This window comes from Scomber scombrus, chromosome 1 (genome assembly GCF_963691925.1).
Source record: "Scomber scombrus chromosome 1, fScoSco1.1, whole genome shotgun sequence".
In the NCBI taxonomy this organism is placed as follows: Eukaryota; Metazoa; Chordata; class Actinopteri; order Scombriformes; family Scombridae; genus Scomber; species Scomber scombrus.
In genome coordinates this window covers 7,230,541-7,247,910 of record NC_084970.1, presented here as the reverse complement: position 1 = coordinate 7,247,910, position 17,370 = coordinate 7,230,541, and the positions used below count along the sequence as shown (strand labels likewise).

Sequence of the window (17,370 nt, the reverse complement as noted above, 5' to 3'; positions counted from 1 at the left end):
TGTGTGTGTGTGTGTGTGTGTGTGTGTGTGTGTGTGTGTGTGTGTGTGTATAGGAAAGAAAGTTATGGGATGAGAGTGCTGTAGTGAAAATGCCAAAGCCAAAAAGACCAGACAGTCCTTCTTGGGAGCCTTTGAAGCTACACAGTTTCAAATGCAAAGGGAGCTTAAAGGACTTAGAAAGGAATGGATCTACCATACACACACACACACACACACACACACACACACACACACACACACACACACACACACACACACACACACACACACACACACACACACACACACACACACACACACACACACACACACACACACACACACACACACACACACACACACACACACACACACAGACACACACACACACACACACACACACACGGGTACAATCTGGTCCGGTAGAAGTTGGACCACTTTCAAAGGTTTCTAAGCATCTTTAGTTACTTAGTATACATAAGTACATTTTCACCATCCAATTACAACCCAGATTCCCGTCGTATATGGCTGGTATAAAAAGGATCTCACTGTTACACACACACACTTACTTCAGATACATCAAAAATGAGAGCACATGACAAATCTGAGTCATTCTCACCAAAATCTACAAAGGAGGACTGTCCGACGTTCTTGACTGGCGGCTCTGCTGTAAAGATGTCCGATTTGGTGAAGTTCCCGTCCTGAGAGAATGACCATTAGGTAGCCAGAGAGACAGAGAGAGAGAAAAGAAGGATGAGAGAGGCATTATGCAGCTTTACAAATGCTCATTAAGAGTCACCTATTCAGTAAATGCAGTGTATAATGTCACAGCTCCAGTACATCTCTGTCTTTATGTTTCACACTAGAACAGGTGTGTAACCGTGGCAACATGCTGGCAACACGCTGCCTCCGTTTCTTTACAGGGAAAAGGTTCATGGGGCATTCAATGGACCCTGGGGAAGTGGTCGTAAAGAATGGCTTTTATGTATAACCGTGTACATAAACATGAGGAGTACACACTAGCGAGCACTTCACTGTCACTAGCTGCATATATGCATACACTACAGCTACCAGGTTATAAATAGCCACTACAGTCACAGTGCAAGTCTGTATGGGCAGTTTGAAATCATTTTAATGAGAACATTTAGTGATCAAATTTGTCATGCAGCTTAAATATCTGTAAAAAGTCAAAAAAAAGGAAACAGAAATGTGATGATGAAACAATGATTATTTAGTTTTTCAATACAGAAAACATTTTGCTTGCGTAACCAAAGTGAGCAAAGAGCGTGTGTGTTCACAACTAGTTCATCTGGTGTTTTTTACCTGCTGGATTTATTTTTATTACTTACTTTTTGACTCTTTAAACTGCACTAAAAACATACACATTACATTTTCAAAATGTCCAACCTACAGTGAAGCAACCATTCATATTTGAGAAGTTGAAACCAGCAAATGCTTCACTTCTTGCTTTAAAATAAACAATTTAAACAATTTATTGATTGTTAAAATGATTGCCAAATACTTTTAGTAATCGACTAATTTTAAGAATTTTACACTAAGGATATGAGTACAAACTGCTTCATTAGTGTGAGTAACAAACCAAAAAGATATATTTTATATATCATAATGTGTTATAAAAGCAACAAATCCTCACATTTAGCATAAAAAAGTATTTTTTTATCAATTACAAAAGTTGATGCAAATTTACTGATTCATCAACTAATCATTTCAATCCTAACTGATTTAGATATCTGGTACACACACTGCTGCTTTTGGGAAATAGTTCTGCAGCAAATCCTGACATCCTGACATGAGATGTCCTCGCGGGCTTTCGTGCGCCTTGATGCTGCCTGTATGTGGGCATGCATTACACAATAGGTGCAGGTGGTTTTTAAGCACATCCAACGCCACCGGTGTTTGGTGCCCTTTCACAGAGGGCAAGTAAGAACGAAGAGGCGATAAGCACATTAGTTGGGGGAAGGAGGTAGGTAGGTGTGTGTGTGTGTGTGTGTGTGTGTGTGTTTGTGTGTGTGTGTGTGTGTGTGTGTGTGTGTGTGTGTGTGTGTGTGTGTGTGTGTGTGCAGATGTGATTGTGTGCATTGGGAAACTGTTGCCTGCTGATACCAGCATTAGTGATTTATGAGAAAGAGAGAGAGAGGGCGAGACAGATACAATGACTGAGTCACAGAGAGCCACATATATATTATAATAAGTGTGTGTGTGTGTGTGTGTGTATATGTGTGTGTGTGTGTGTGTGTGTGTGTGTGTGTGTGTGTGTGTGTGTTTCAATACTGTAGCTGCTATTGTGTTTACACCAGATATCTCTTTAATAAACTTATGTTCATACAATGAATTGTATTATGTTAATATTTCTGAACAATAGAAAAAGGACACCCTTGTCTAACACATATTTATACAAGTTAATCAAAATGAACTGAGAGTGAAAGAGAGACATATAAATTAAGATGAGTATAAAAAAAAGACACCAAGCCAAAAATGTTTACCACATTACAGCAACTACACTGTGTGATGTTCAGTCATCACAAATTCATTAGAATAAATCCACAACACCAGTTAATGTCTTTTGAATGAAGTGTAACAAAGAGTCACGGTATACCAAAAGGAAAATTTAATTAGAATATAAAAGCTTTAATTTCAATACTTTCTCCCCCTTTAAATGCCACACATCATTTACAGGAATAATCTTTAACATTTCCATATCAGTAAATGTCAGTTGCTGCTCACCATTACAGACAGATACACCAGTACTGCACAGATTCCTGAGGCACTGACATTGTAATGCAACACACACTCTGTGATATTGATTTTCTGTGTAAAGGGAAATTCCACCACAACATAATAATGCAATGTTGCCAACATGCTCTACTATTGATGGCAGAGGGAAATACTTGCTTAGTTTCCCGGGTGAACATGAAATCTGACACAACTAATAGAACTGACTCAAAGCTTAGTGTATTCTGCTGGTCAGTAAGTTGATGTACATATTAAAAACACATATTGCTGGCATATTTTCTATCACTATAACTATTTGTCAAAATTAGTTGATTTTGGATAATGGCAGTATGTGTAGTTGTAGTTAAATGACGCTAATTAAGTAGAAAGGTTGAAAAAACAGGCCTTTTTTGCACAGCAGACAGCAGGTGTCATTAATAACATTATCAATGGCTCTGTTCTATTCAAGTGTCCCAGTAAACGTGACAATATCAGTCAGGAAGCACATTACCTGGAGAGTTCTGAAATGTCACAAATGGTTATTTAGTCTCCTACAGGTGTTGTAGGCCTAATTCTATCAGACATCTGTTACAGAGAGTGTCCATTTGATCATCCTAATGGCAGCCTCATACTCATAGTCTCACATTCAACCCCCGGGACATTTAGATTAGGGGACTAATGAATGGTGCTGCCAGTCTGATGGGCCTGTAGATGTATGACAGCATAGCCTCAAGTTAGCTCTTTAGGTCAGTTAGTATATCAATGTTTTGACATCTGAATGGGGCTTCGAGGGGCTTCTGTAAAACTAACCATTCAAGAACATGGCAAATGATTGTAACTTCACATCTTTAATATAAGTAGTACGTTTTTTTTTATAATCAGGAGTCATGTTTCCATGCGAGGAAAAAAATCTCGGTGTTTTATATTTCTAGAAGAGGCAAGGGGCACGTTATTGGGAATAAATAGTGTGTGAGAAGTTAGTTTGAGTAGCAGCAGCAACCCTGACTGAATAAGGAATGAAAAGATATCACCCACTATATGGTATATGATTTGTAGACATGTGGTGTCAAAGATTACACACACACACACACACACACACACACACACACACACACACACACACACACACACACACACACACACACACACACACACACACACACACACACACACACACACACACACACACACACACACACACACACACACACACACACACACACACACACACACACACACACACACACACAGAAAACACACAGAAAACACAAAAGGAAAATAAATTTGACCAAAGAACTTATAACATGAACTGAAGGATTATTACTTTAAGGCTTCTGACAGCTATTGTGATATTTGCAACAGTTGCAATGAATAAGGTAAATGGATATTTACGAATACCATAATGATTTTTTTTCATTTTCAGCCTCTGCTAATCTTGCAGTTCCTAATCACTGCTGATGGAAACCTTAAAAAAAACACTATGTAAGTGAATTATTTGCAGTAGAATGGTGCCAGAAAAATGATTACCTGGAAGATATGCCGACCACATCACAAACACTGTGTTAAATATCGAATTATTTATTTTGGAAAGTGCGACACAAAACTGCAGTAAAACCATGAGGCTGCAAAGCTTTCCGAGCATAGAGCTTCATCATACTGTATGATGTCTCCTGAAAAGCTTCAGTGGAGAGCTGCAGGTGAAGTGCTTTATGCTGTGTGGGGCTTTGCTTTGAAGGCATGAATGTAGAGGCATTCATGTTGGTGTTTTAAATGAGCCAAATCCATCAGCTCAAGCTAACACTGATAATAAATGTATTCATTATTTTGCCCAAACCTACTAGTTATATTGCTCTAGATGCTTTGCAGTGTGTTCTCATATAATTAATGAATAATTTGTGCTGAATCGAACGGACAGAAATAGATGCGATACCTCTCTTCTTCATAAAATGCATGCATGTATGTTCAACTGACCAATGCAAAAAGAAAATTAAACACTTTGAAGCTGATCTCTTCAAAAGCCGAGATTGAGCTCATGTCAATTAGATCAAAAGCTCCCAGTCACACACACACACACACACACACACACACACACACACAGCATCATCCGCAGATGTGGCAACAGGGTGTTAACTCGGTGTGTGTTGAGGATGAGATCTTAGTCAGTGTGATTGACTGGTGCCGCTTGCCTGATTGCAAGATGTCGTGATTAAAACTCTGTGTGTGTGTGTGTGTGTGTGTGTGTGTGCCTCAGTTTGAGAACAGCTGATTGATGTGTGAAGATGAAAGGATTACAGGTCTTGTTATTATTCTTCCCTTCTGTTCACATCACTCCCGACACATGCATCGCACACACATAGACACACACACACACCCCTCACAGAAGACTGTATTGGAATGACATATGCAAAGTTGTAGCAGTAAACACATTTTACTACACCAAAATGTGCATTGCAGGCTAATGTGAATGGTATGTGAGAGTTAATGTTTTTTCGCTGGGAACACTGGGATTAAAAACTGGGTCCACTCAAATTGTTTGTGTGTGTGTGTGTGTGTGTGTGTGTGTGTGTGTGTGTGTGAGAGAGACTGCAGACATATAGTGCATTAATATTTAATATATGGTTATACTAGCTAGGATCAACTTATATTTTCTCTTCTCTGACTTTAAAGCAAAATGCATGAGAGAGACACTAAAAATGCATTAAAACGCTGTGATTACAGAATAACACACTGTAGCATTTAAAAGCATAAAAAGCATCATTTCCATTGTTGGCTTCAGCATTTTTTGCAGTGAATACTAAACAGCTGTGGTGTGTTACATCTCATACACAGATACAGTCTGCACGACGGGTGAATCTCAATCAGCTGATCCTGATGATATCAGTAAAGATAGAAACCTTAGTGTCATAATCAACGAACAACTAGAATAAATCATCATCAAGGAAAAAATGTATACTTTTTCAGAGCAAAATTACGATGTATTGTCTCCTCTATAAAAAAAGGTAAGGGCTACAATATATACGCTTAGTGTGACAGATCTATAATGGCATATTATGCTTTTAATGCTGGAGGAAACTTTGTAATTGTTATGACAAATAAGCATGAAATGAACTATTGTGCAGGTGGATAAAAACTGTAAAACAAAATCTTAAATGTTCACTACAACATTTGTTATGATCTTCCATGTAAACTGACATCTTGATGGCTAAGCCACTGATGTATAGTCTCTTCTTTGCAGAATTTGCAGGATGTTATAGATGATAGGGTGGTGTGTATTGGGGATCCAAATGCAATTGTGCTGTATGTTGATGTGTGTGTGTGTGTGTGTGTGTGTGTGTGTGTGTGCGATCAGAGGTGTGTGTGTGTGCGCATGAGCAGAAAATCAGAATTTCCCCTCACCGACAAACTAAATTAATATATCACCCGTTACAGAATTGACCTTTAAAACCCCTTGGCTCCACTTGCCGGCCAATGAAAACACCTCTCTTCACTCATCTCTGCAGCTTGTTGCTCCCCACCACCACCCCCACCACCCCCCACTCCTCCTCTGTGACTGCTTCCTCTCGTGTAATCGCAGGGAAACAGAGGAATGATAGAAGGATGGAAGGGGACTTAGGGTGGAGGGCGGGGGGCGGGGAGGAAAACAGAGAAAAGTAATTAAAACACAGTGGTGGAAAAAGAAGAGTGTGCTGGCCTGTGACCGATAGATGCGGCTACACTGAACCGAGGACGGCGTTGGGATTAACGGGGGTCGGGTGTTTGTGTGTATATGCGTGTGTGTGTGTATGTGTGCATCCATGGCAATATGTCATGTGTCTTTAGATGGACAGTATTTAACAGAAAAACTAGAGAAAGGGAGGTGAGATGAAAAGGTAGAACTCTTTTTCTTGAATTGAGGCACCGGAATGAAATGTAGTGACACGACTGCAGAGGACCTTTACTGACAAGGCTCAAACTCATTGTCTGTCACCCTGTTTATCTGTGTGTGTGTGTGTGTGTGTGTGTGTGTGTGTGTGTGTGTGTGTGTGTGTGTGTGTGTGTGTGTGTGTGTGTGTGTGTGTGTGTGTTCACTTAGCCTTGCTCCGCACCCTTTTCCGACAGGATTTCAAAGATCCACCATAAAGCCACCATTGTTTCACCAAACAATGACACATTATCAATCCATTGGTAGTTGGCACAGTGTGACGAAACGACACAGGCTGAGATACTGATCCTTCCCACAAAGAAACGAGCCGATAAAAAGCTAACGATGAATTAATTACAATGAATAGATGACACAAAGCAAAACAAGAGGATGCCTCGCACAAAGTCGGGGGATACAGATGTCCAGATCCGCTATCGAAATGACATTTCCTAGCAGGATTGTTGTGAGCTTTAGAAGATAACCTGCGTTTCCATACGTAGATAAAACAAACCTTTGATGCTAAATAACTTCCTGTTTTTACTGAGGCGAAGCAACTATCCAATTTCCATCTATGGGCAAAGTATACTGCTTTTTTCCCCCCATTTACTTTATAGCAGACAAACAAAGGTTTCTTTACTAAGGAGACTGTGTGCAGACCCCAACCAAGGCAGCACAATCCTCAAAATGTGTTACTTGAAAGATTATGTTTAAACTTTTTATTTTATAGATTGATTATTAATTATTCATAAACATATTTGGCTGATGTAAAAAATAAAAAAGAGTTTGGAACTTCCTTGAAAATGTAAAATGATCTTCATGTTTTGTGCCCTGCTGTCCTCTGTCACCCATCATACTACCTTTGGATGAGTCACTATATTTCCTCTGTTTTGCTCCTGCTTAGTCTCCCTTGGCCCCTCACACACGCACAGACGCACGCACGCACGCACACTCTCTCTCTGTCTTGGCCAAATCCTTCAATATCTCTCTGTTTCTCACTTTTTCCTCTCTCTCTCTCTCTCTCTCTCTCTCTCTCTCTCTCTCTCTCTCTCTCTCTCTCTCTCTCTCTCTCTCTCTCTCTCTCTCTCTCTCTCTCTCTCTCTCTCTCTCTCTCTCTCTCTCTCTCTCTCTCTCTCTCTCTCTCTCTCTTCCCCCCCCCCCCCCCCACACACACACACACACACCGTGATAAGATAGACTACTGTTCGGCTAGCTTCGACCTGCTGAATTTCAAATAGGCCCCTACGACAAAAACCCAGAGCCACAGTCTCTCTCTCCCTCTCTCTCTGCCAGAATATTAACTAGTCCTGCAGCAGTGCCGAAAATCCTGCAGACCCACGAGCCTACCAAAGCTTTGCAGATGTGTTTGTTGCATGGAGGAGGTGAACAGAAAGGTGGGTGGCTGGGTCACATTTAAAACATATATTTTACTATACTGATCAGTCGACATGTCAAGTTTAAGTAGTTCATTAATGGAGCATGAACCAATTATTTTTTTGATAATCAATTAACTGTAATTAGAATATTTGCTGGTTTCAGCTTCTTAAATCTGAAATAAGAAGGTTTTGCTGCTCATATTTTATTTTATATTAATAACTTTTAGGGATTTTGACCATTTTAAATGTCACTGGGCTGAGCATTTGTAAAAAGTCAAGTTATATGTTGTATTTGTTAAAGTGGAAATGTCAATGCAGCAATGTGATATGCTGGTTCAACACAATGCAGTGTGTGAGGACCCAAAAAAAGAAAAATGCTACGTGCTGATTTGTATAACGTGACGCTTGGTGATCGTGTTTCCTACTGCAGAAGGCAGAGAGGAGTGAAGTGACACGGGAAGGAAAGCTGGGTTCCAAAAAGAAGCTCATTACCTTGCTGATCCACGTCTCAAACTTGGACCCTTCGGTTGTCAGGAATAAATCTGTGGGGAGGGCAGAGAGACAGACAGAGTGCAGGCTGGTTAAGTCAGGCAATCATAATCAAACTCAGAGCGGTGACTATTGATCTTCAGTGCTGAGAATACTGCAGATTAGAGGGGATGGCAGCAATAAAAATGTAAAGTGCACTGTAGCTGGGAGCCTTTGCACCTATATGGATTTAACAAATTAATCATGAAAAAAGAACAACAGGTCAATAAAGCAACTGCTTGGACAACTGACTCTGCTTTATTTATACATCTGCTTATCAATGAGTAAAATAAAGTTGCTCAGTCTGTCACACTGCTGCTGAGAATTTGTATTGGAATAGTCTGTGCTGTTAAATGATGAACGATGTGGCAAAGTATACATTTATATATATATATATATAACATTTCAACTCTTGGCTAGAGTGGTTACTTCAATATATTCTGACCATTCCTTTTAACTGTGGCACTGACAGGTGGTGAAAGTTCAACACACGCAGTAGGTGGGATTTCTAAAGCGAAATAGATAAATGCGGCTGGTATAAACAGTAAAAGAAAAAAAACTGTCGAGAAGGAGAAAAAAAAAAGATTGCGGGGAAGAATCTCTCACTGAAAGGATTTCACCACGCTCACTTTCTAGAGGCTTCACCCTCTGGTAATGCCTGTAGCTTGCTGTATTGGAATCCTATAACCTGCGCTTGTACTCATATTCCTCTGCTCTTGAAGCTGCGGGCTGCACTTCTAATGCGTTTTTTTTCTTCCGTGCCTCTGTGGGAGAGGACATTTAACTTTCATCGCTGCATTGCCCGGACTGCAGTCTTGCCCCTGTAATAGGACATGAAATAAATATTGGCATTGATCTGCCTGAGGGGGCCCCGCTGTACTGCATGCGTCGCCGTGCTCTGCATAGGAAAATATAGATGATAATGGAAGCGGGGCTATGAATGAAGGGAATAAAGGGCTGAGCAATAATGACAGGGAGAATGAAGGTTGTGCGTAATAATAGAAGCTATTGTAGTAATCCTGTATGTAACCAGTGTGAGAATTGAGGAGGTCCAAGTCAAGTTCAAAATGCTGCAGCATAGTTCTTTACTTAAGTGAGCACAATTATATATATATATATATATATTTTTTTTTTTAAACCCACATCAATGAATTTGTATCACCCCAAATGACTGTATGGATCTTTGCAAACCAATCCGATTCAGTCCTGTACTCTCTCAGATGCGCTCTGAAATGTTATCCCAGGATTCAACTGCAGTCATCCCCCAAAAAGGTAGAGGAGGTAAAAGAGGTTTCTCTCTGGGAAAGCTGTACTCTCCAGGAACATTTTGCTGGCTCATGTAAGGGAGTCTGACGTAGGTATTATTTTTTACAGCTTTTTAAAAAAAAAAAACCTGCTTTTCATGCTTCCCACTCAGTCTGCAACATGCATTTGTATTTACCCGCTACAGAACGTCCTCCTTGACAAACAGCATTTTATGGATTTGCCCCCCCCCCAGCTCCCCAAAGGCTTCCCCAAAGGCTTTCCCGTCAATGTATTTCATGTTACAACTTCCAGTTAATAATATGGAGTTTCTATGCTACAGATTATTGTCAGATGCATATTATAACGCATATGTTCTTGATTTCATTGCCACATACTAAGATAATTAAAGAATTACATGTAAATCAATATAATTCCAAGCTCTGTGCATTTATGTTTACTCACTGGAGAAGCTGGTATTTATTTATGTAAACCTCAACTACTGCACAGCTGTTGGGCAATTTATGTAAAACCTACCTCACTACCACCCCACAACCCCCACCACTACACACACACCCAACTGAAATAATATTTAAGACTTAAAAACAAACTTTAACCACTAAAAATGTTAAAACTTCAACTTTTAATCTTTTAAAACTTTGTGGACATATATGGTTCCCACACACATTTAAAGTCTCTCACAAATGCAAAGAAGATAACAAGTGCATGCATAGATTACACACACACACACACACACACACACACACACACACACACACACACACACACACACACACACACACACACACACACACACACACACACACACACACACACACACACACACACACACACACACACACACACACACACACACACACAGTCATTTGCACAATGTGTGTATAGTCTTGCTGGTGTTACTCTGTGCATTTCAGTCGCAGCGGGTGTTGTGTTGATGAGCTTGCTTAATCAGCCAATCAGGCCTCTTAGACAGAATCCAGCCGTGATTGGCTGATTAGGTGCGATGGTGGTGTGTCAGCGAGAGGGACACGGGGTAGTCAGGGGAGCAGAGAGATCCACATCTTGTAAACACTTAACATTCTCGCTGTGGGGGCACTTCCTCTCTCTTTTGCTGCTAATCTCTTCTTTCTTTACCTCTGCCAAACTCTTCTCTACACTCATTCCTCTTGTCACAGTGTGCCACAGCAGTAAATGCCAGTCCAATTTGAAACTTCCCTGCAGTTTCCCCCTTTCCTGCTTTGATTCTCACCCCAGTTAGGGAGCATATCGAGGACGACTGAGCTTTAACTTGATTTCTTCTTTGACATCGCACCACGGGTGACCCTGTTCTCTGATGTGTCCTGTGAGGGAATGCATTTCAATGTGTGAGTGAACTGAGCAATAAACTAATCTTAAGTGATCCTCCTGAAGTTTTCCTATTTGGTGCAGTGTCCTTCCCCAATCTCCTCTCCCCTATTCACAGTCACAGCCAGAAAATGTTAGCTAGCGACATAAACCTAACTTCTGCCACCATCACTAACTTTAACATAGCTTTACTGTTGCAGAGGCTTTTAACTGAGCCACCAAGGGCCTTTTAGGGGCTCGATCAAGCTAAACATATATTATAAAAAGAGGAGCAGTACAAAACAGAGCAGAGAGAATTCAAACAGAATAGACCCTGAGTGACTTTGTATTTGGTGTGCTTCTGCTTGCATACTAATACACTTCAGTTTCTATCTTTATTATTCTTATGATTATTGCTTTTCTGGACACTTTTTCTGTCATTAATAGTCTTTAAGATGAGTCAACATAGGACATTCTTACTTTGAAATACACAGCACCAGGTAAAAGTTAAGACACACTACCCCATTCACCCAAACTTTTGACTGATACTGTTCTGTGACTTTTCTTCATGTGGAAGTTGTAACAGTTATAGAACAGTAATAGAAAAGACATCCGAAATGGCAGCAGTTCAGGACAGGTGCAGGAAATGAAGGTCACATGCACTGGGACTTTTTTTTTGAGGAGGGTGATTGCGCGGTCGCACTGGTGAGATCAAACAGGCGCTGTGCCCGTCCCCGGTATCATGACAACCTTCCGGTAATCCTTTTAGACCCGTACGATTGTTGCTGACCAACACGACCATCAAAGCCTGTTAATCCCATCAATCCACGGCCCGGGAGAAAAAGAAGAGTAGGAGTGCTGCTGTATTGTTGTAAACAGGAAATGGTAAGGCTGGGAACACGAGATTCATTGGGCTGGTTTCTCCTCCTACATTTTCCTTTGACATGATTGCATTTATTTGCATGATTTTAGGATTATAGGCGCGCTGTAATTAGCCTAAAACGCAACAACCAGCCTCTTGACTGGAATAACAAAATGTCAGCAGCAGCCTTCATTTAAGCTTTACTTCTTTTCCACAGTGTGAATTAGGTTTGAATTTAAAATTGGATCGATTACTTTGAAGCAATATCTCTGAGTGTTAACCTCCCCACGAAATCCTCAGGTGGTGTTCTTTTGATCACGGCGCAGCCTCATTAGAAAACCTTTCAAACACTGTCTTCATGCAAGAGATTTTAGGAGACTGTATCGTCCATAATTCTCTGTGTTCTCACTATTAAACAGTCTGTGCATTTTATTCTATCATAGATTCTTTGTTTCTCTGCTCTCTTATTTAACGTTAAGCTTTTTATCTGCTGTTTAGTTTCTTATTTACAACTTGATGCTGCTCGTAAACCTACTTTTGATAAGTGATCTGCTGTAAATAGGAGATAACTTGGTGATGTTTATTATGCTGTTATTAAAACTGTCACCTCACAGAATCATTTAAAGTATTTAATCACATATAATACTGCGTCTAAACCTGGATTTACAGCCCTTGTTATATGACTCAATCTCCAAGCTTCTTCTACTGTGCAGCTGAGTCACACATTCAGTTTTATATATGTCATCTTTAGATTAACAACAAGTAAACTACAGACATCCAAACGACTCATTGCCACAACCCGATCTGACACTCTGGCACTAGTGAGCGCATACACACATTCAAGGAAGGAGCTAATAGAGCTGTCATACTCCACCACTCAGGCGAGATGCATACATAATTGAGGTATATAAATGTGTTTGTGCGTGGGAGGGTGGGATTGCGTAACAGCAGCGGGGATTCAGAGCTCTAAGTGGTATGTCATGTCGGCGGATAATTAAAGACATGCTAACTGTGAAGGCTGGAGCGGTGGCTACGCTAGGCGTCGAAAAAATGCATGGCGGCGAAGGAGACGGGGAGCGGTGGGGGGGTGAGGAAGTGAGGGTGTGATATCGGATGCTGAAAGGTCATTGGGTTTTCAACGTGCATGTGAATATAGAGAAAGAAAAACAACACAGACTGACAAAACAAATCACTACAAAGTTAAAGCATGCAGATCTCTTTAATTGCAAAAGAGGCAATCTATAATCACTTGATCATTTCTTCCACGTTCCTCTGCTCTGGCGCTCTCTCTCTCTCGGATTTTGTTAAATTGTCTCTTCCCTACAAATGACACTTCAAAAAAGCGCACTGTCACGCCCACGCGTACGAATACATGATGAGCAGCCTGCATAAACACACGTACGGCCGCCCCCGCGCTACTGCACGGCTGCTTCCAGCGCATCATTTAAATGTCTGTGCGCATCCGCATGTGAATCTCTTTTGTCATCGGGTTGCGATCCATCCAATCATCTACAATCAGCCGGTCCTTTCACGCTAACAGAATAATTGAAAGTGTGTCGGTTGTTAATAACAGGGTATTAAGAGCAGCAACTGCCACAGCTCAAGTATATTAAAACAAACAGCAGCGACAAGGTAAGCTGAGGCTCAGGCCGGCATGCTGCAGAGCTGGGGAGGTACTGTAGGCCCTCTGTACTGTTACTGTTGGGACAAATACCAGCATTATGTGGTGGGCTTGATTGGCTCATTAGGACAAAGATGAGTGTGATATGAACTGGTAAGGCAGGTGTTTACTGATTGTTTGACACATTTTGGCACTATATCATGTAATGTGCCTCATGGGGATTAACATTTTTGCAATCACATGAAAGTTGGTGCAATAATTAATGTTATTTTGTTTGTTTTTTCTAATTTAAGATTTTTGTGGCTCAACAAAAAAGAGCCTTTAAACCGGAAATGAGAGATGTCTTTTTCACCTTTCAAGTGAAGCAACAGTTACTTATTTACACATACAGAATAGAAGGAGCAATATTGGTATTGATTGGGAGTCAGATTCATCAGATGGCTAGAAACATAAGTCCAATAGTCACTCTCCTTTTAGCTTTTAGGGAGTTAAATGGCCCCCCAAAAAAGCTCAACACTCAACTCAGACTGTTCAAAGAAAGGGTCTAAATATATATTTTTTAAATGATGTCTAAGGCACTTTTCATTCCTGAAAACCAAACCAAGGTTCATATTTTGCTAAACTGTACACATTTAATCTGGTTAGTTCACATTGCATTTACACAGCGCACTGAAGAATTTACAGTACCTACGTCCTGTCATCATCAATATCAATCAATTGATTAGTTTGTAGACAGGCGTACATCTTGACATTGACATGTTGACTTATGTCAGGTACCCATCTATCACCATTTGTATTAATGGATAAAAATCAATGAGCAGATGAATTTTGTTCGCACTATAATAATATCATATTATTATTTACGTCATAAAAAGGAAATTTGTCCTTTGGTGGATGCACGGATTCTTCTAATGGCCTCACACCAAAGTTTCTTCATCTTAAGGTGGTATTGCTCGCCCATCCTCTCATATCCTCTCTCTATCATATCATCTCTGAAAATACCTGGAAAGTATCAGCAATTCAAAGAATATTCCCGTTTATAACACTGTCGGACCATATTCCAATCAAAAACATCCTCCTCTCTCTGTGTGCAACCGTGGCCCATTTTTCGATTTTCCAGTTCTGACGACAGCCTGCCAGAACTTCCTGTAATCTGTTCAAAAGTCAGAACCATCCAAAAAAATGTTCACACTAGGCACTACGGAACCATGGTTCAGTTTAATACGGACCCAGACAACCTTTTTTCATTGGACCAAAGTCTGGCTTCTTGTTTCAGATCGTAGTCCAGGGGAGGTTTCACACCTGTAATTGTGTCATCTTTGGTCCAGACCAAATGAAACAGGCGTGAAGGGGTTCTTACTTAGTAACCTGTGTATTGACACTGATATGCTTTTCTCCACTAGAAGTTAAAATCTCAAAACACATTTTATTACAATATGACAAGAAAGAGTGTTTGAGAACAAAGACATACTCATCCAGCAACATAAGGTTTTTTCATCGGTGAGCACAAACATATAACTCTAACTTTAGACATCTGGTGGTCAGTGAGACTTTAACATCTACAAAAGTGAGTTGTCCTGCAATCTACTAGAACCTTATAGCAGATTACCACTTGTGTAGAGGCAAATAAACTGTTTTTCTCCTCTTGGTACTTGGTACACCAGGCTCTAATATTTTGGCACCTATTCCCTCTGCTCTATCAATCTTAATGGACTGTAGGAAGATTAAGTAGACACTAAGACAATATGCAATAAAGAGGACAGCATGAAGGAAGTAACTTGTACAAGTAGTGTTGCACGAAGGCAAAATAACATTTTGAAATGGGAAATTAAACTTGAAGGGCACTCTCCACCAGGCAGTCATTTCAACACGCCATCTCACTTCTTGGAGTCAAATCTGTGTTCTCTGTATCCATTCAGGAAGAAAATTAAAACTCCTGGAGAAACTTTTTTTTCCCTCCACATATTTTTATTACAAAACTTTTTTTGCTGCAGGTTCGTGATGTGAGTTTTGATCAAACTAGAATTGAACTGCACTCGCAAAAGATCAATCCAGTAAAAAAATAAGCAGGCGTCTCCTAATTAAAAAAAAGAGGACTAAAGTGAGTTAATCCAAGTTGATACGCAGGTTTAGGATTCTCTTTAGCCTCTCTGGAGAAGGGGGGGGGGGGGGGGGGGGGGGAGGAGAGAAAAGATGAGGGAAACGAAGAAGGAGAGGAAGAGGGGGGGAAAAAACATAAAAGAAGAGAAGAAGAGAAGCACAGCGTGGGGAGATGAGCAGTCCTTGAGTTATTCATAGCCTCTCCATCAGATTTGTTAAGGGGATTGGAAGCAATTTAAAGGCCTCCGCTGACTGTTTGACTCGAGCAGCATTATGTCTCTCTATTCCATTATGTAGAGCCGCAGTGTGGGGATAAAGACCAGGCTTCCTATTAGCCTCTGTATAAACAGATAGGGCGATGCTAGGCGGGTGCTAAGCCTCGCCAGAGAAGGAGAACTCTGACATTGAGAAGAATAGGCAGCTGGAGGTGGTTATCTTCTTGCTTTGTCTCACTATCACCTTTCCCTCTATCTGTTCCTCCCTTTTTTTCCGCACTCACTCACTCACACACACCTGGTTATCTGTGATACTCTGTAGCCCAGGACACTAGCATCGTTGCTGTGGATCAAGAGGTGATCCGACACCAAAGTACAGTGAGCTGAGACAGTCACAGGTGTGTGACTCTGCACAAATGGACGAGCACATTAAAGGCACAATTCATGTACACTGAAACCACAGGGGTGGATCCTGTCAGGTGGACAAACACTTCACATTTACCGTATCTTTACAATTACAAGCTTATAACCAGTGTTGGGGAGTAACTAGTTACATGTAATACCGTTATGTAATTTAATTACAAAATTCAATTACAGTTACTTATGAAATAAGTAAAATGTTGATGATAACAAAGGAGGTTACATCTGAAGTCAGACCTTTAAGATTTTGCTCAGGAGGGTTTTCCCTCATTTTTTAATATTTACCATACTACTGAATACATATATTACTGTTTTTAATTCCTCGGCATCAATTTTTTAAAATAGTTTGTAAATGAATCATGACGTTGGCTTATTTGGAGCACTTATTTTAAATGTTGCCACATACCAAATAAGCCCATGCCAGACTTTTGACTTTTTTCATAAAATATCTTTATTTTATATTCCAAATTCTACATGAACTAATGAATACATTTTCAAATGAGAGATAAATGTGACATAATAATTACTTATGTCATTTAAAATAGGGTAACTGGTAATCTGTAACCTATTACATTTCCAAAGTAACCTTCCCAACCCTGCTTATAGCAGAGGCATTAATACATCAACAAACGTTACAAAAATGTGACAAGTTCAATTTTTTTTGGGTAACTTTTGAATATATTAAATTGACAGTACTGTGCTGCTAAAATAGGTATAATTATACCTCACTATAGGGATTCACTAACTATAAAAATAAGCCTGGTTTTCCACAGTATCCTTTTTTCCCTCTTCCACACAGAAACAGTTTATTAAAGAGCAATGATGCCACACACTCAGACTGGCTAAAAGAGCAGAACAGCAGGAGGGAGGGGGGTGGTGGTGTGTAAAGTTGTATCTAATTAAGTACACACACACACACGTACACACATATACACTTATAACTACTACACCATACTAACCCACCCACACTCTCTCCTCTCCATTTGTCCTTTTTGCCTTTAGCTTTGTGGCAACTGCGAGCCTCGTCGATGTTCGCTAAAACGAGGAGTCAT

General features: G+C 40.3%; 1 protein-coding gene across 1 annotated transcript in view; it reads right to left on the bottom strand.

The window, feature by feature from the left end:
- itfg1 (integrin alpha FG-GAP repeat containing 1) overlaps positions 1-17,370 on the bottom strand; it is a gene marked incomplete in the record, with an annotated part of 142,570 nt that overhangs the window by 109,883 nt on the left and 15,317 nt on the right. Inside the window, 2 exon segments of the mRNA XM_062419747.1 lie at positions 599-680; positions 8,479-8,528. Coding sequence (XP_062275731.1) covers positions 599-680; positions 8,479-8,528 — 132 coding nt within the window.